We start from the raw sequence: 21,552 nt of genomic DNA on the forward strand, positions 1-21,552 counted from the left end.
TAGTACAGTCTGTGCTGCATACTCTAGATAATATCCTCAATGCAAAACATGCCGAATTGAGCCTGTGGGATAAGTACTTGAGATGGTCTTTCCAGCTTAAGTTTTGATCAATGTGCATGCCCAAAAACTTTGTGGATTGTACACTCTCTATCTTCTTATCCATTAGTTTTAACTGGAGGTCCATATCTTGAGTTGCTTTGCCACACTGTATATAATTTGTTGTACTTAGATTAAGTGTTAACTCATTAGCATTAAACCAATGTTGAATATATTTCAGGACTATATCATTTGTGGTGGTTAATGATTTTTTTATCATCACTTATAATTATGCTAGTGTCATCTGCGAACAACATTATTTTGGTAGAAATATTAGGATTTTTTATGTCATTTATAAAAAGCAAGAATAATAAGGGACCAATAACACTGCCCTGTGGGACACCTATTTCCAATTTCTTTGCATCTGAGACCCACTTGATTTTCTGATTTTTATGCTCTGCGATGGTTTCTACCACCTGAGTTCTATCTTGAAGGTAAGATTCAAACCACTGCTTCACAACTCCCCTTACACCTGTTGCCTCCATCTTGTTTAACAGAATTTTGTGATTTACTGTATCAAAAGCTTTAGATAAATCTAAGTTAATTCCCACTACACATTTTTTTAGTGTCAAGACTCCTGACAATCTCTTAGGTATAGGCATGGATAGCTGATTCTGTGCTGTGGCCCGAGCGAAAGCCATGTTGATTGCAGTTTAGAAGTTTGTGAGCATCTAAGTAATTTATGAGTCTGATTTTCATTAATTTCTCTAGAATTTTTGAAAATGATTGGAGAAGGGATATTGGTCTATAATTTTCTACCTTGTATGGATCTCCTTTTTTAAACAGAGATCTAATCTTAGAGATTTTCAACCTCTCAGGAAACACACCTTCGCTGAAAGACAAATTGGCAATATGTACCAGGGGCTTTATAATTTGTTGGGCAACTTTTTTTATTATTGAGACAGGCACTTCATCCACACCTGCAGACATTTTTTATTTTAGACTCTTTATCACCTTTAATATTTCATTATCATTTGTGGGAGTTAACAACATACTACTGTCTATGACACAGTCAATATGATTTATTTTTAATCTAAAATAATGCAAATTTTCATTGTAAATGGATGAATCTAACAATGTAGCTCAACTTGGAGTATTAACAGTAATAGATGTCAGTAGAAAATGCATTACTAGAGGATCTTCCTTTATCCCAATCTCTACCACCACACACTACTGAACTCAAATGCTTCGTCTCCTAAATTCTTTCCTTGATAAGAATAAAATACCATGGACAAATGCTTTGGTATCTGTATGACAGAGCAGAGCTCATAAGTTGTGCAATAAATGAGGCTGTATAGCTTATAAGAAACATTGCCAAAAACTGCCATTACATAGTCCATCAGTAGGCACATGCTACAGAAGAATTGTCCTCCAACTGTAAGAATGTTGTTGATGGGGTCATCAAAATCATTAAGCTAATCAAATCTCAACCACTGAATAATTTTTTATCCAAAATTTTATGTGGGAAACGTACATACATTTCTTCCTTTCCATGCTGAGGTCAGACAATTATTTTGAAGAAAGAAAATATTTTTGACCTGAACACAATTTCAAATTGAAAGGTCAGTTATTTAATAGAAATTGACTGCTTCAGATTGCCTATTTAAATGACATTCTTCCAAAGATGACTTAACTTAATTTAATCATTCATGGCAAGCAAGTAAATGTAAATACTGTCCACAAAAAATTCTTGCTTTAGGGAAAAAGAGATAATTTTGATAATTTGTATATATACTCCACTTCCCACCTATAAAAGGTGTTTTAGAAGAGAAAGAGTTTGAAACAGGAGAGACATTCACTGAAGAAGTTTTTCAGCTGCTAAAAAATTTGAAAGCAGATTTTAATCTCTATTTTCTAAATGAACAGCAGATTAAATATCAAACTGAATTATGTTCAACAATTTCAGCATTACAATAAAAAGATATATATTGAACTGACATCTGCTTCAATCATCATCAAAAGATAAATTTAAATTAATTCCATTAGTAGAATTTCGGTAACACTTCAAACATGACTATCTTCAACTGTTGTAAAATGCTATGTCAGTACTTTTACCATTTGCAATTACATATATGTGCAAAACTAGATTCTTAACTTGTGTGTTGACAAATAATAAACACCACAACAAACTTGATGCCATAGCCATTATGAGTATTCAGTTTTTGTCTATGAAGCCTAATATTATGAATATATGTGAAAATAAGAACCAGTACCATTCATCTCATTAAAATTTATAACCACCATATGATTATGTTACTTTAAGTTTCTTTTACAATTTTTCAGTTAATTAAAAAAAATTGAAGCAGATAAATGCAATTTGAAATAACTGTAATTTTTGTTGCACATAATCAACGTATAGAAGTCTGCATTAAAAACCAGGGTGGCTACTCAAATACTCAAACTTGAAAAAAATACTCTGAGAATTACATATATGTGGAAGCCAGATGGAAGCTTCTGTTAATTAATGGTGGTTGAGAGGAGGCAGCACACCTCACAACTCACAATGAGGACTTTTCTTCCCTCTTGGCTAAGATATTTGACTGCAGTTATATTCATGTATCATTAACATATTTGAAATATTAAGTATTTTAAAATTTGTGATTTATAAAACCCAACAAAATCAAATTCCAATGCAAGGTTAGAAACACAGAATTCCCTGAGATTTTATGAAATTCCTGAAATTCCCTGAGATTTCCCCGATTTTTCCCAAGTGAAATGTAATTTCCGGAGGATTTCAGGTTTTCAAGGTTCATCAGATCACCAGCCTGAACACATACTATAGAAACAAACTAAGGGTTAGACAATAAATGGGCTTTAAAAAGGATTACATTTATTGAAAAGATTCAGGAACTGTTTTAAATGCTACTGAGTTAAAAGAAGAACTGAAAGAGGTATAACTCTTCAATTTCATCTACATTTGAACTTACAGTACTGAATTAGTTTGACTGACTTGTTACCTGAAATAGGAGGAGAAGACCCTCATAGAGCTGTTGGTCTCAGTATGATGCTACAGACTTCTAGCAAAGAAACACAGCGTAGATTGGTACCAAAAGAGAGTGGAAAGAAAAGTGTCTTGATGCTAGGCAGTGGACATGGGAGGGTTGTAGGCCACATGGCACAGGACAAATTAGGAACAGGGTACCAAGCCAAGTACTAGTCTTAGCCAGGTGTCAGAGGACACAAGGAATTTATGTAAAGATTTTGGCAAAGAGGATCAGGTTATTGTAGTAGGTGGAGAAACGAACACCCTGACTAAGAACTGTAACTACAGCACTATTTGACAGTAGTTATATTTCACCTTCATGACACTGTAATTTTAATAGCCACTTGAGTAATAGCTCCTCCAAAACATTTCAGAGTTTTGGAAATTAAAAAATAACAATGAAATTTATAAGAACATAGAAAACATGTCAGAAACAATGAGGAAGTGTAGATTACTATACTTTGGAAATATTTACAAAAGTAATGACAACAGACTAACAAACACAACTCCAAATATCTTTTGGAAGAAAGTCAACAACCATCTAGTTCCAGAAGGCTGAGAAAGACTTGGAATGATACAATGTAAGAGAAGAAGAAGTAATAGAAAGAGAAACGTTTGGAAGCAAAATTTTAAAAAAACATTTGATTTGATTTTTTTAATTTGGTTTATTGATCCAGCTTTAAGAATTTTCCATCCAACTGAAGTCTTACAATGTATAGCTAATATATGTTGAAGAAATATATATGGTTCATACTGGACACATTTAGTAGTCATTAAATATAAATGCAACATGCAGACAGACAAAAGGAGAAACAGTAACTGTTAACACAATACAATGCATTCTGAGAAAACACTATAATAAATATAAATGAGATATGCTGGATACATGTTAATCTTTAAGTATAAATGCAGTATGAAAATAAAGCACAACAGTATTATGCAATAACAGTTCTGGAAAAGCACAAGTAATATTGTTGTCATATCACACAGCAGCTTTAGTAAATTAGATAATTTTTATTATGCATTTCAAATTCTTCTATTGCGTAAAAGGCTTTTTGTTCACATCACATTTTTGGAACATCTCTGAAGATATTAAGTGATACACTGTGTGCTGTAAGTGGTAACATATTAAACAGCTGTATCTCTATGTACTGGTTTTGGGTTTTTTTACATCTAATAACCGAAATGTCCATCATCAGCCTTTGGCATGTGTCATGGTTATGTACAGACTCTCACAGTTTATGGCTGTCTTGGCTTTCCTTGATATGCACCAAGCAGCTGAGAATAAACAGTGTTGCAACTGTCCAGTAATTTGAGGTCTTTAAAGTATTCTCTATATGACACATGGTTTCTTAGTCTAGCAATAAAGCTAATGGCCTTTTTCTGCCAAATAAAACTTCTTTTTGCTCTAGAGGATTTGCCCCATAACAGCACTGCATACTGAGGTGGCTGTGAAAAAAGGCATAATAGGAATTCTAGTTTGGTTAGAAAATAGGCGACTCACGCTAACTTTTTGCAAATAGAATGCTTCCAAGGGAGAAATTAAAATAAAAAGAGCACAGTCTGAAAAAATGAAAAAGAAGAGGAAGAGAAAACAGGAGATGAAAAATTGAAATTGGGATATGGTCCCACGAAGGCCCTATTGCAGGAAAGATAAGACGTTTGCCTTAGTGCTTCCATGATCATTCTTGACACTACATTCACTAAGTCCACTGAAAAAGGAAGTCTGAATGACAATTGACCCAAAGCTATAAACAACATACTAAACTTACCAAGATTTTTGAAGAATTCCGCATAATGACAGTCATATAGAGACATCACATAGTCTTTCATGAAACGGTCGTTATGCAAAACTTCCAAAACTTCAGAGTTTTTTATAATCTGGAAAGAAACACATGGATCATTGGAGAATATACAGCAAAAGACTCTCCAAAGTAATCAGTTACTATTCCAGAGCTTTTCTTCCATATGGTATTTTTGCCTTCCATACAACACACACACACACACACACACACACACACACACACACACACACACAGAGAGAGAGAGAGAGAGAGGGGGGGGGGGGCATGTGGCCCAAAACAATATCATTTGTAGTTATCTCTTCTATACTGCTCAGCCTCTCCCCTATCTATCTTATTGTTAGTACACACTCAGACCTCAAGCTTTTGCCTGTGTTTCAGATGTCTTAGGCCAGTCCTCAAGCTTTCGCATGTGTTATTACGTATCTTAGGCACAATCTATTTTCCTGACATGTAAATCTCTTAAAGGTGTGTTTTAACAATATAGACTGGCACCTTAGTTGTCTCTTGCAAAGCCTTTCATGGAATTCTTGCATAGTATGCACAATCTTGTAAGAAGTAAGCTTAGTACAGCAGAGTCACTTCAAGGTGGCAACATACAGTACTAAAGTATTTCATTCTTCCTACAACAGATCAGCACTATTTCTTAGCACTATTACACAAATATCACACACCTCACTACATAATTTATGTATTTCCTCATTCTTATCTTTTGTTGTTAATTCGTTCTCAAATTTATTTTAAAAACTATCTCACTGATTACCTGAATTTCTTTCATTCATGTCTTTGCCTATCTACGTTATGTCACAATGCTTTTTTAAAATAAAGTAATGTACTCATATTTTATTAAAGAAGATTAGGTAGAATTCATTGTTCACGTTATGTCACAATGCTTTTTTAAAATAAAGTAATGTACTCATATTTTATTAAAGAAGATTAGGTAGAATTCATTGTTCACTTTGACTTCCTCATGCCATATGCAATATTATTTTTCTGAGTTCAAAAGCATATAGTATGAACAACATTATTTGTGATATTCATGCAGGAATGTCCTGCAGAATCCTTTGGAAGTAACTGGGACAAAATATACTTAGTGTTTTTCTGTACATTTAATCTTTATTTAAACTTGAGTGAATAACATTCTCTTTCAATCCAACAGTTCAGTTCACAGGATCAGTACCAGCAATAAGAACAGTCTATATGATGCCTTAAAGTCAATTACTGCCATCACAAAAGTGTCTGTTATTCAGGAATAATTTCCAATAATTTGCTAGCAGTTATGTGATGCCTGACTACTAATAAAGTACAAATTAAAATGAGTCCAAAAAATTCATTTTGTGTCTCGCTCCTCCTACTCCACGAACGTATTTCTTAGCAGGCGCAGTTAATGTACATACTATTTAATAATATCGCATTCTCACAGTGAAGATTGAGGCATAATTTGTAGGTAACAGGGAGTAATGAATATGTAGTTAATTTCCTTAGACAATTTGTACTTGTGGCTTGTTTCACAGGTTTCAGAAATGTCATGTACACAATAGTACACAACCAAGGGGCACATAAGTTAGCTGTTGATTAAGCATCACATGGTTCAATCCAATGAGGATCCGTGCCCAGAATTCCATTAATATTCACCACTGATATTTCTTGTAACTAAAAAAATACTGATTTTATGTCAAAGGGTTTTTCTGTCTGTGTTACCACAGTTTGTATTGAACTGGCATGACATCTACATAAATAATGAATGGATGAAACTGTAAATTATTATCTGGATCGATAAGGGTATTTTCGAGCTGTCTACTACTGAGCACATCTGGTGGGAGCATGGGGAGGAGGGGGGGGGGGGGGGTTTGGTTACAACTTCAGTTAGAGTATAATGGCCTATGTTTAATAACAATTACTCTTTATTAAGTCAAAGTTAATATAAAGGAAGGCGTGTACACATAATATGATGTGAATAACATCTGAATCGTATCTCACTGTGTTACAACCTCAATGCAGTGATACAATATCTGTAACAAAGCACAAAAACAACTTTTTCTTATACCTGTATTATGATGGGATATCTGTTCATACCCACGACAAGGACCAAACCGATTTTCTACTTTACCATTAACAATACAAGGTGCAATCTGCTTACTTTCAGAAGAAATATGAGTATCTCATATTTCACAAACAATGTATTTTCTGTGAAAATTTAGTTTCTCCCAGATCATAAAATGTTAAAATAGCTATGGAAATGGAGCTGGATGAAGTATTTGACAACTGCTGGTATTTCAACAAATTTGTAATGCATCAAAGAACTAAATTAAATATGAAAAATAAATCTTGAAGCTAGGTCCTTTGTTGGTACGTACTGCTCTTGATGATACATCAATGGTCCTTTTTTTTAGTATGCAATACTATTGATGTTACATCAATTCTATATGTATCAATTGTGCTTTATCCATTCCATATGTACCAATCATGCTTTAAATAACAGCATAAATGGCCAGTATCCTAGCCCTAGTATTCTTCTAAGTGCCAGGCCCCAAAGTGTTAAGGTTGCACCAAGGATGATTTTGGTTTGTTTAAGGAGGGTGTCCATCATATTCCTTGCAGTTGTGGCATGTCATATATAGGTCAGAAATAAGGACCATTGAAGATCAGTGTACTGAGTGTAAGCATCACTTATGCTTACAACAGCTGAGCAAATCTGCTATTGCAGTACTATGACTTGGGACTGGTCACTCTATGGAATATAACAACATGCAGATTTTGGCATGAACTTCCAGCTACTGGATAGTGTTATTAACCCTAGGATGCATGGTGCCAAAAACACACATGAATGCATATGCAGAGCCTCCAAGGCCCTTACCTAATTAAAAATTTTTCTCTTTTCATATAATCATTCTTTGGAGTTAAATTTATTTCTGTCAAATTTATTGTCATATTGAAAGATTCCTAAGATACAGTAACAGGATCTGGTGGGCCTGATTAACATTTTATTAATTTTTTAAAATAACTCTAAGAGTGAATTTTTATTAGTTACATCCATTTACATACAACATATACAATAATTTCATTAATTCACTTGAAGTTGCAGTTTACATTTTATAACATTTATTATAACCAATTTCTTCAATTAAAACATACTCAAATAGTTCAAATTACTCTGAACACAATGGGACTGAGGTCATCAGTCCCCTAGAACTTAGAACTACTTAAACCTAACTAACCTAAGGACATCACACACATCCATGCCCGAGGCAGGATTTGAACCTGCGACCGTAGCCGTCGCGTAGTTCCAGACTGAAGTGCCTAGAACCGCTCGGCCACTCTGGCCGGCTAAAACATACTCATTATTCACAATATTGTGTATAGGCAATATTTTGACAAAAAGTTATTATTCATTGTTCACATAAAATTGCATTTTTCTTAGCTTTCAACATGTGACAAACAAGAAGCACAAAGAACGCCACTATGTTCCTTACAAATTTTGGTTTTACACTTAATGCATGTCATAGCACTTTTCTTGTGTTTATTATGTGGACAATAATTGCATCTTCTTCATTTTCCTGAAACAGGTAGTTGGTTCGGCAGTATGACATCTTTTTGAACACCACATCTTTGCATGGCATCAACGATTTTCTTTGGAAGATTAGGGATCTGAATACGAAGTTCCATTAGTGGTCTTACCATTTCCTCTACTAAATCTCTTAGGAACAAACACCTTTTATCACTTCTTCCACTATGGTATAGATGTTGGGCGGAAAATAAAATTTCACTGTTCATTGCTGCAACATCCATCATATTCATCCATAATGCAAATGGCCATCTTCTTGTTTGTCTCTTGCAAGTGTAATAACGAATTTTCTGGTCCATTTGATCTACTCCACCCTTCGTAGAGTTATAGAACTGTATTATATCTGGTTTCTTTTTTGCATGAGTTTGATCAATGTTTCTGTCGTGATGCATTGTGCTAATGAGAACTACAGACTTTTTCATTTTGGGAACATAACTCACCATTGTAATGTCACCTCTAAATGCAAAGAAAGAGGAATGAATCGCTCTTGAGGCAGATGGTTTCATCTCATTAGGAATTTCGGGTTTATTTTGTTTGATTGTTCCCACCTCTGTAATTTCCTTCTGAAGCATCTCATCTGCCAGCTGCACACTGGTAAAGAAGTTGTCAACAGTAATATTTTTTGATGATCCTTCAATGATTTTAGCAAGATTTATCACGACATTCAATCCAAGATTTTTCTGAATAGGTTCATGGAGTTTCCTTCCCGTGTAAACAATTCCATCTAAAGCATATGCAGATGTAGCATCACATAACCAAAATATTTTTTATGCCATACTTGGCTGGTTTAGAGGGCATATACTGGGTGAAGCTGCATCTTCCACGAATGGGACTAGCTGTTCGCCAACTGTGAGCAAATCATTGGGAATCATTCAATTTCTACACTTGTCAAGAAATAGTTCCCATACATAGCGAACAGCTGCAAGTTTGTCATCTGCAGATCGAGCTTCACGGGTACACCTGTCATCAAATCTAATCATTCTCCTCATATCCTCGAATCTATTTACTGACATGGTGGCCTTATATGTAGGATTTGCCTTTTCATCCAAGAATAATTCTCTAACAGGGACATCCCAACTCTTCTCAACACCAGAAAGCAGTAAAAGACCAAGAAAACCCTCCATTTCAGCAAGCGAAAATTTTTTCCACGTTTTACCACGTAAAGCAGCCACTCTTCTGCCTTCAATATTTGTGCAGTTGATGATTTCCTCTAGTATTTCTTTGGAGATGAAATAGTCCCAGTCATCCTTAGGTTTATACATTTTCAAACCATGGGCTGTACCAGGTGCCTTCTTTACGGTATTTTTTTTTTTTTAATGGAGACGTACAAGGGCCTCAGAAGCCCTGCGTATGCATCCTAGGGGTAAGGAAGCAGTTGCGATTACATTGCCATGTGAGCTTATAAATAGTAATTGAGGTTTTTGCTTAAATTCGGGATGGAATCCTGCTCTCTCCTTCATTATATAACAAAGGGACATAGTTAACACTACCTCACCCATTGATTTTTAATACTCACTATTGATAACTCCTGACATTGGTTATCTTTGGTTTCAGTTGTACTAGTGCTCACAGTGTGTGTGTGTGTGTGAGTGTGTGTGTGTGTGCGCGCGCGCACTCGTGCACATGCCTAGAAAATCACAGGATGTGCACCAGTCAAAATATCAATGGTTGTCATAGACATCTCCCGGCTGCCTTCCCTTAAGTTATTTGCATGTATTTTCTATATTAAGGTGATATTTACTTTAATTGTTTTATTAAGATGCAACATATGACAGTAAGGAGTCTGCAGAAATGCAGCAAGCAGAAGTGTGCCAATTTTCTTTTTGTGATATGTGTGAGACTCACAAATGGGAATTCTTTTCATGCACAAACTACATCACTGATAATCCTTTATGATGATGATGATAATAATAATAATAATAATAATAAAGATTTTATTGTCTTTAGGCCATTACAGCAATTGACAACGTCAAATGAAGTTACAATTTATAATACAGTGTGATAAGGTATTGACTACTGAAATATTTTAGCTTATATTACAATAAATGTACAGTGGGTCATCTGTTGGTTTACTGCATTTTACAGTTGAAGAATTCATTTATATCATAGAACGGGTGAGCAATAAACCATTCATGCAATCTTTCTTTGAATGTATGTTCAGGAAAATCCTGTATGGCATGTGGCAGCTTATTAAATAGTTTTCAAGCATGGATGGGAACCTTCAGATGTGATGGATGAGACCAAAGGTGAACCACATATTCATGCCTATCCAAGTCAAACCTTCAAATGTGATGGATGAGACCAAAAGTTAACCACATATTCATGCCTATCCAAGTCTAATGATATACTGCTGGGTACTAGAGTCCTGCATGACCGAGTAAGCGAACACAAAATACGAGATGGGGCGGGCACACCCTAACTGGATAGGCTGCCCGCACTAGTTCTAGTGACCGAGCACAGAAGCCGTGACCGAGTACGTAGCACATAACTTCAAACACATTACATGTGTTATTATCCGTGTGACACTGCAGCCAGTACGGGCTTCTTATTTGTGGTGTGTCTCTCTCTGTAATCATGCAGTGAGAGGAAGCCAGTGTAGTTAGACGTAAGATTGAAACGAACGTTTACACATTAAAGAAACGGGAAGGTCTAAAAAGCCAGGAATGGAGTACATTTGTGTTGGTTGTAGATGAAAACATTGCGTCTACTGGGTACGTATCGTGCATAAACTGCTCCACTTTATTGTCTTTCCAGTTGGGAACCACTCATTTAAAGAAACACAGTTGCAAGAAACCTCACAAAGATCGTTTCTTTGGCCGTCCTTCCGTTATCTTAATATGCTTGAGATTAAGTGAAAAGCAGGAAATTCATAACAATGTGCGACAAATGTGTGCTACGTACGCAGGTACAACATTGAATCATTAACATAATCGTTTTTGCATAGTTAGTGGAAAGTATATTATAGAGAAACGGGAATGTTGTGACTCGTATAATATTTCATTAACGTAAAACATCTCGATTTTATGGGAACGGGGGTCGGGTTGTTTGGGGGGAGAGACCAAACAGCGAGGTCATCGGTCTCTTACGGGAATGTTTCGATGATTTCCATATCAGTTCTGTATTACTTGTCTCTTTTGTTTATTATCATAGATCCTTCAAGTACTGTGTCATCACCACCCAGAAAGAGAGCTCGTTTCAAGGAATGGAGGAACAACAGATCATCCACAGCAGATGAAGTAGATCTGTACATTTTAATGCACCCCGGAGATGATGATGACATCTTAAAGTGGTGGAGCAGACATGAAACAGATCTGCCAGGTTTGGCTGCAGTTGCAAGACGTATTTTATGTATCCCAGGAACAAGCGCACCTAGTGAAAGGTGCTTTAGTAAAGCCGGCATGTTACTAATAAATTTCCGCTGCCAATTAAATCCGGAACGCGTTAGTGATTTCCTGCTGATCAACAATAACTGTAATTTTGTTTATGTTGCAAACAATTGAAACGTATGACAAGTTACGTCTGTAAATGTTTAATGTTCTTTGTATGCTTTCTTTATGAAGATGGTTGTCTTCTGGATTACAGGGAAAGCACTTGTTTAATGTTTCCTATAAATGAAAGGAAAAATATCTCTTTTGTTTGGAAATGAGACTCGTCTTCTATCCGCGATTGTACTGAAATATCATTTTACTTTCCAAGTACTTTATGAATTCAGCTGTGTCACGTACCTGTTCTTGGAAATGTTACTTTTGTATTAAGAGAGAGAGAGAGAGGCGTTGGATTTGTACAGTAAAGTACAGTGCAGCGAGCCGGGGCGAGGCGAGGTGAGACGTCAGCGGTGACCGGTCATGCTCGGTTATCCGCGTGTCCGGAATCCGGACAACAGACATGGGGCGAGTACGTGACCGAGCCGAGTTGTATGGGACCGGACACGAGCTGCTCGGTCCCCCCACCAACAGGCGAGCCGTGACCGGTCAAACGCTGAGCGTTGCAGCACTCTACTGGGTACGTCTGCTTGGTTTCCACCCAACAAGGGTGATACAGACATAACTAGCAAATTACCAGCAATCAAGCAATTGTAGATTGGCAGTCCGGCATTGTAAAACCAACAGAAAATGGAATAAACATTCTGACTGAATATTTCCCTCATCTGGTGGTTGTGACCTGGAAGTTGGGGGAGGAGGGCAGTGATTGACAGTGAAGAGGAATGAGACTGTTGCATTGTAGATGCTGGAGAAAAAGTGTACTTGAACTATTATCCATTTCATTTCATAATGCTTAACCCCTGACTTTTGAGCTCTGAGTGACAGAGGAGAGGAATGAGGCTGTTGTATTGTGGATGTTGGAGAAAGAGGTTAGATTAGATTAGATTAGATTAGATTAGATTAATACTAGTTCCATGGATCATGAATACGATATTTCGTAATGATGTGGAACGAGTCAAATTTTCCAATACATGACATAATTAAGTTAATTTAACAACATACTTAAGTTAATATATCAACTTTTTCATTTTTTGTGTTTTTTATTTTTATTTTTTTTTTTATTTTTTATTTTTTTTATTATTTTTTTTTAATTTATATCTAAAAATTCCTCTATGGAGTAGAAGGAGTTGTCATTCAGAAATTCTTTTAATTTCTTCTTAAATACTTGTTGGTTATCTGTCAGACTTTTGATACTGTTTGGTAAGTGTCCAAAGACTTTAGTGCCAGTATAATTCACCCCTTTCTGTGCCAAAGTTAGATTTCATCTTGAAAGGTGAAAATCATCCTTTCTCCTAGTATTGTAGTTATGCACACTGCTATTAATTTTGAATTGGGTTTTGTTGTTAATAACAAATTTCATAAGAGAGTATATATATTGAGAAGCTACTGTGAATATCCCTAGATCCTTAAATAAATGTCTGCAGGATGATCTTGGGTGGACTCCAGCTATTATTCTGATTACATGCTTTTGTGCAATAAATACTTTATTCCTCAGTGATGAATTACCCCAAAATATGATGCCATATGAAATCAACGAGTGAAAATAGGCGTAGTAAGCTAATTTACTAAGATGTTTATCACCAAAATTTGCAATGACCCTTATTGCATAAGTAGCTGAACTCAAACGTTTCAGCAGATCATCAATGTGTTTCTTCCAATTTAATCTCTCATCAATGGACACACCTAAAAATTTGGAATATTCTACCTTAGCTATATGCTTCTGATTAAGGTCTATATTTATTAATGGCGTCATACCATTCACTGTACGGAACTGTATGTACTGTGTCTTATCAAAATTCAGTGAGAGTCCGTTTACAAGGAACCACTTAGTAATTTTCTGAAAGACAGTATTGACAATTTCATCAGTTAATTCTTGTTTGTCAGGTGTGATTACTATACTTGTATCATCAGCAAAGAGAACTAACTTTGCCTCTTCATGAATATAGAATGGCAAGTCATTAATATACACTCCTGGAAATGGAAAAAAGAACACATTGACACCGGTGTGTCAGACCCACCATACTTGCTCGGGACACTGCGAGAGGGCTGTACAAGCAATGATCACACGCACGGCACAGCGGACACACCAGGAACCGCGGTGTTGGCCGTCGAATGGCGCTAGCTGCGCAGCATTTGTGCACCGCCGCCGTCAGTGTCAGCCAGTTTGCCATGGCATACGGAGCTCCATCGCAGTCTTTAACACTGGTAGCATGCCGCGACAGCATGGACGTGAACCGTATGTGCAGTTGACGGACTTTGAGCGAGGGCGTATAGTGGGCATGCGGGAGGCCAGGTGGACGTACCGCCGAATTGCTCAACACGTGGGGCGTGAGGTCTCCACAGTACATCGATGTTGTCGCCAGTGGTCGGCGGAAGGTGCACGTGCCCGTCGACCTGGGACCGGACTGCAGCGACGCACGGATGCACGCCAAGACCGTAGGATCCTACGCAGTGCCGTAGGGGACCACACCGCCACTTCCCAGCAAATTAGGGACACTGTTGCTCCTGGGGTATCGGCGAGGACCATTCGCAACCGTCTCCATGAAGCTGGGCTACGGTCCCGCACACCGTTAGGCCGTCTTCCGCTCACGCCCCAAAATCGTGCAGCCCGCCTCCAGTGGTGTCGCAACAGGCGTGAATGGAGGGACGAATGGAGACGTGTCGTCTTCAGCGATGAGAGTCGCTTCTGCCTTGGTGCCAATGATGGTCGTATGCGTGTTTGGCACCGTGCAGGTGAGCGCCACAATCAGGACTGCATACGACCGAGGCACACAGGGCCAACACCTGGCATCATGGTGTGGGAAGCGATCTCCTACACTGGCCGTACACCACTGGTGATCGTCGAGGGGACACTGAATAGTGCACGGTACATCCAAACCGTCATCGAACCCATTGTTCTACCATTCCTAGACCGGCAATGGAACTTGCTGTTCCAACAGGACAATGCACGTCCGCATGTATCCCGTGCCACCCAATGTGCTCTAGAAGGTGTAAGTCTACTACCCTGGCCAGCAAGATCTCCGGATCTGTCCCCCATTGAGCATGTTTGGGACTGGATGAAGCGTCGTCTCACGCGGTCTGCATGTCCAGCACGAACGCTGGTCCAACTGAGGCGCCAGGTGGAAATGGCATGGCAAGCCGTTCCACAGGACTACATCCAGCATCTCTACGATCGTCTCCATGGGAGAATAGCAGCCTGCATTGCTGCGAAAGGTGGATATACACTGTACTAGTGCCGACATTGTGCATGCTCTGTTGCCTGTGTCTATGTGCCTGTGGTTCTGTCAGTGTGATAATGTGATGTATCTGACCCCAGGAATGTGTCAATAAAGTTTCCCCTTCCTGGGACAATGAATTCACGGTGTTCTTATTTCAATTTCCAGGAGTGTATATTAAGAACAACAAAAGGACCCAAGACTGACCCTTGTGGAACCCCATTCTTGATAGTTCCCCAGTTTGAGGAATGTGCTGATCTTTGCATAGTATGAGAACTACTTACTTCAACTTTCTGCACTCTTCCAGTTAGGTACGAATTAAACCATTTGTGCACTGTCCCACTAATGCCACAATACTTGAGCTTGTCTAGCAGAATTTCATGATTTACACAATCAAAAGCCTTTGAGAGATCACAAAAAATCCCAATGGGTGGTGTTCGGTTATTCAGATCATTCAAAATTTGATTGGTGAAAGCATATATGGCATTTTCTGTTGAAAAACCTTTCTGGAAACCAAACTGTCATTTTGTTAGTACTTCATTATTACAGATATGTGAAGCTACTCTTGAATACATTACTTTCTCAAAAATATTGGATAAAGCTGTTAGAAGGGAGATTGGACGGTAATTGTTGACATCAGATCTATCCCCCTTTTTATGCAAAGGTATAACAATAGCATATTTCAGTCTATCAGGGAAAATGCCCTGTTCCAGAGAGCTATTACACAGGTGGCTGAGAATCTTACTTATCTGTTCAGAACAAGCTTTTAGTATTTTGCTGGAAATGCCATCAATTCCATGTGAGTTTTTGCTTTTAAGCAAGATTATTATTTTCCTAATTTCAGAGGGAGAAGTGGGTGAGATTTCAGTTGAATCAAATTGCATAGGTATGGCCTCTTCCATTAACAGCCTAGCATTTTCTAATGAACACCTGGATCCTACTATATCCACAACATTTAGAAAATGATATTAAAAATATTTTCAACTTCTGAATTTTTGTTCGTAAAGTTTTCATTCAATTTGATGGTAATACTGTTTTCCTGTGCTCTTGGTTGACCTGTTTCTCTTTTAATAATATTCCAAATTGTTTTAATTTTATTATCAGAGTTGCTGATTTCAGACATGATACACATACTTCTGGATTTTTTAATAACTTTTCTTAATATAACACAGTAGTTTTTATAATGTTTGATAGTTTCTGGGTCACTACTCTTTCTTGCTGTCCGATACATTTCCCTTTTCCGGTTACAAGATATTTTTATACACTTAGTAAGCCATGGTTTGTTACAAGGTAACAATTGAATTATTATCATTTGAAAATGACTGATCTCTGACTTTGAGCTCATATTCTGGATATGTTGAAAGATGAACACCAATGTTTGTACTTTGCTAGAATTGTTGAAATGCCTACTTTTGTTTAGAGTATGAATATTACATTTTAGTTGTAAATGGAGTGACATACATGGTAATATTTAAGAGAAACTGTGCTTTTTTGAGCATTTTTTTGGTGAGTGTCAAATTTGAGGAGTCATGTAAGTCTGATCACAAGTAGGAGAAACATTTCCTTTGCACAGTTTAAAGATACAGCCATTCTCTACTTACAGGTGAATGTTCATTGCTCTCCAATTAGTTGTTTTGTCCTAATAATGGTGGAAGTAGATTGCCACAATTCACCTAATGATAATATGTATCAACAAGGCAAAAAGTTTCAATGGAAGCTCTGTTGCCTTTCACAGCTATTATGTTTCTACGCACATTAATCTACTAAGTGCTAATATCATGTGTTTTATTTATTTGCTTTTGACTCTATATGCACTGTGTGCTCATGTGCTATGTTGATGGACCTCTGAACAGTATTTCCACTTTATTGGTCATTGTCACAGTGTTTACTCAGTGGAAAGATAACAAATGATCAGATAGGAAACAACTGTGCAACCCATCATTGTTTTGTACTTCTGTCAGACAGTCTTCATGACGTAATTTGTTGTCAAAAACAGGACATAAGCAGTTCCATATCGCAGCCAGTAAAAAGAACTTCTAAATGTGTTGGTATTAGTGAAAGTACAGTCAAATGAATTTTGAGAGAGATAGGGGAACTTCACATTTTGTATAAAAAAAAAAAAAAAAGGATTGCTGGCAGATAATAGAAGTTTTCATTGGACGAGTTTACAAACGAAGTCATAAGAGGGAAAATCAATGACTTCTATGTGGAAAAGCAGGTTCCAACAGTAGCTACAGTATTGGAAAAGTTAAAAACTGAAGTGGAACACTTTCTTGATATGAGTGAAACAATCTCTCGGTATTCTATTCAGAAACTGGGCTTCGGACACAAAAAGTTCAACAAATAAACCTGTGCAGATGGAAAACAACCAAGCAGCACGAAAAATAGATTAGTTCTTGCAGGAAATATGACACTTGCCAACAAGATAGATTTTTTATTATATTGATGGGAGTTGATGTAGTGTAGATCATTCCAGAAAGTTTGGACGCCGGGAACAAATAAAAACGCCTTGTACATCAGTAAATGTATACAATTATCATAGAGCAAGTGCTCAAGGGCAGAATGGCTTGAAAGGAGGAATTCAAGCACCACCTGGTTCTGGAAAAAGGGTTATATGATGCCACATTGTGAACGATGATGGGTTCAGTCAAAATGCTGCCTTATGTTTTATTGGGCTACAAGGAGGTCCAGAGTATCATTTTGAGATCAGGTACTAAGAAGAGTGGTTTAGGAGATTTCTCAAAAAATTACCAAACAGATCAGGCTCAATATTGCATGATGACAAATCCAGTATCAGAAAATCCATCAATGAAATGGAGGAATGATTATTTTATTAAATGGATAGAAAGCAATAATGTAGAGCTTCCATGTATGCCACATCATATGAGGAATTTACTACAGCAGGCTCACTGGAATATGTGCAGCTGGACTTCAGGTCATGAGAATACCTTATGAAAGTGTAATGTGCTCAGTGGACAGGGAAATTAAATGTCCTATGGTACACTGCAAATTCATCAGCACTGAACTTATTTGGGCATTTGTCAAGAACAAGATAGCAATAGGGAGAAAAGAATTTTAAGGTAAATGATACTTTACTGTTGTGTTGCTTTACTCCAGAAAGTGCCTGGAGGCATTCAGTGTGTCTTGTACACAAACATGAAAACAGTTATCCACAAAGAGCTCACTGTCCTGAAACAGCAACAGGCCCACTGCTGATCCAAGTAGATGACTGAAGCAGTGACAGTGAGCCCTCAGACAACAGCGAACGCAATTAAGGTAGGTCTTATTTCATTCATCATTCTTTCCTGCAAAATTTATTTCAGCTAAACTGTTTTCCATTTACTGTTAAAATGTATAATACATTTCATTGTTCATTTATTGAAATCTGCTAGTATATCAAGCGTTCAGAATGCTCGAGTAAAATTGCCATTCTTCCTAGTGAATAAGTGCTTATCACCTATTAAAACAACAGCAGTGCACTGGTGTGACAACCAGGCTCCATCACAACCTCACATGTATTGCAGCCAATAATGCAATGGCTTTACAAACTCTTAACTGACAAACATGGGGAGTATTCATTAGTAATGAAATGAAAGTGATGGTGAACATTATCGAGACATCCCTCCGAAACGTCAATGTGATGCCTCAACAGTGTGAAGTGCATGTGGATACTTTTCAGGCCCACCTGGAAGATGAGATGGCTGCCAAGGACGACCAACAGAACCAGCACAACTGCTCAGAAGTCAACATACCTGGAATACAGCACAATTTAAACTAAAGGTCAGTGACACAGTAAACATGACTTCAAGCCCCCTGAGTAAACCCCACTCAGACCTGAAAATCTATTATCACAATGTCCAATCCTTGAGCAACAAAACTGATGACTTAAGCATTTTGCTGACCAGTGAACTCAGTGATATCTCAGTAGTATGCCTAGCAGAGCACTGGCTCTGCACCGATGTGGTTAAGCTAATCTCACTACCCAACTTCAAATTGTGTGAACACTACTCCAGATCAAATGATGGACATGGTGGGGTTGCCATCTTCATCAAACAACACATTGAATATAGCCCACTTCCTACCCTATAGGAAATATGAACAGATAAGATCTTTGAATGTGCAGCCATAAAGCTTACAGATCTAACTCTACCGTCCCCCCTCCAGTAGTATTAATGATTTTCTGTTACAAATGGACTTGTTTCTAAACAAAATAAGTCAGTGGAAACAGGAGGTGATTATATGTGGTGACTTTAATATAGACTTTCTCACCCACAACAGAAACAGGGAAACATTGATTAAAATTGCAAAAACTTGTAATCTGCATGGCCTTGTAAACGAGCCCACTAGAATAACACCCACATCCAAGACAGCTCTAGATCAAATTTTTGCAAATAGAAATAAACTTAACCCAACTCTAGAAGAATACAATGCAGGATTCAGTGACCACCAAGCTGTCATTCTAAAAGTTAGCAAAGATACCTCAAACCCAGTCCCACCTAAAACTTTACGAAGGTTTTTCACCCAAGAGAACTTGAACAAGCTAAATGCCCTCCTTAGTAAAGAAAAGTGGACAGAGATGTACACAGTCAAAGATGTCAACACGAAATTCAACATATTTCTTGACAAAATGATCCACCACTTTGAAGAGGCCTTTCCGCAAAAACCAGTAAGAATAAATAATAATAGAAACAAGAGTTGGATTACACCAGCTATAAAAATCTCTTGCAAACATAAAAGAATACTCCACATGTTAGGTAAACAAAGTAGTGACTCCCCCCAACTAACAGAATACTATAAAAACTACACATGTATCCTAAGAAAAGTGATAAGACAAGCAAAAAGGATGCAGAATGATGAGTACATTGACAAATCCAGCAATAAAGTAAAAGCAATGTGGAATATCATAAAAAGGGAAAGAGGGGAAATGAAAGCTTCACATACGAACATAGAAATCAAACTCCACAATGAATCTATATCTAATCCCGAAGTAGTGGTGAACTCATTCAACAATTTCTTTACAAGCATAGCTGAAAAACTGGTCCAAAATAATCCTAACACAAATTACCAACCAGCAAACCAAAAATATCACACATGTGCAGAGTCAATTTTCATTACCAAAGTCACTGAAAATGATGTTTCAAAAGCCCTCAGAGAGTTAAAAAATTCATATTGATGGTACCCCAGCAGCTGTAATCAAAAATTGTGAACACACAATTGCTGAACCATTAACTCACCTCTGTGACTGTTCTTTCCAGGCAGGTATCTTCCCTGAAGCTCTGAAACTTTCTAAAGTAATTCCTGTCTTCAAAAAAGGTGATGATAAAGATATGAATAACTACAGGCCTATCTCAATCTCATCCTGCTTTTCTAAAGTTTTTGAAAAAATAATGTCCAAAAAAATGATGGACTTCATTGAAAAAAAAGATTTACTAAGTTTAGCTCAACATGGGTTCAGAAGCAACAAATCTACAGAAACTGCAGTATATGATTGCATAAATACGCTTTTAGAACTGTTAGATAGAAAACAACCCATAACAGACATATTTCTGGATCTGTCAAAGGCTTTTGACACTGTTGACCACAAAATATTACTGGAAAAATTAGAACACTACGGTATCAGAGGAATTGCAAACAACTGGATTGCTACATTCCTAAACAATCGGATGCAGAGAGTCAGCATGAAATATACTAATAGACAAAGCAACTCAATAACCGAAATACTATCAAGTAATAAAACTGTAAAGCAAGGTGTTCCACAGGGCTCAGTATTGGGTCCCCTACTTTTCCTCCTGTATATTAATGACTTGAGCCTGAATGTTGATGCACACAAAACAATAATTTTTGCTGATGACACAACTGTACTCCTCAAAGGGGAGAATACAGAGGCGGTGCAAAAAGCTGTGAACGTGGCTACTGATCAACTCAGCAACTGGGCAAAAATCAACAGATTAACTATCAACACCAAAAAGACAGCTTCCTGAACTTCCACACAACACAAAATGCAAATTCCTCTCAGCCATCTGTCACTATAAATTACCAGTCAATAGATACCAACACTGTTTTCAAATTCCTAGGTCTGTGGGTTCAAGATAACCTGAAATGGAATACACATACAGGAAAGGTAAATGCCAGGATTTGTACTGGCTGTTATGCATTGAGTGTACTGAAAAAATTTGCTAGCCTGAGAACATTAACCAGTGCATACTATACTTATATACAAGCCCACCTAAAATATGGTGTAATATTCTGGGGAAATGCTCCAACTGCTCTGAACACATTCAGAATCCAGAAGAGAGCATTGAGGATTATTAATGGGAGCAAACCCAGAGACTCCTGCAAACCCATCTTCATAAAGTTAGAAATCCTTACACTGCCTTGCCTCTACATTCTTGAGACTCTAAAATTCTTC

General features: G+C 37.3%; 1 protein-coding gene across 2 annotated transcripts in view; it reads right to left on the reverse strand.

The window, feature by feature from the left end:
• Window positions 1-21,552, reverse strand: part of LOC126176688 (26S proteasome non-ATPase regulatory subunit 6-like) — a 122,841-nt gene that overhangs the window by 23,062 nt on the left and 78,227 nt on the right. For both annotated transcript variants that reach the window (XM_049923849.1, XM_049923851.1), the window contains one exon: window positions 4,852-4,960. In XM_049923849.1, coding sequence (XP_049779806.1) covers window positions 4,852-4,960 — 109 coding nt within the window. The remainder of the gene's footprint in view (window positions 1-4,851; window positions 4,961-21,552) is intronic.

Source organism: Schistocerca cancellata, chromosome 3, assembly GCF_023864275.1.
Source record: "Schistocerca cancellata isolate TAMUIC-IGC-003103 chromosome 3, iqSchCanc2.1, whole genome shotgun sequence".
In the NCBI taxonomy this organism is placed as follows: domain Eukaryota; kingdom Metazoa; phylum Arthropoda; class Insecta; order Orthoptera; family Acrididae; genus Schistocerca; species Schistocerca cancellata.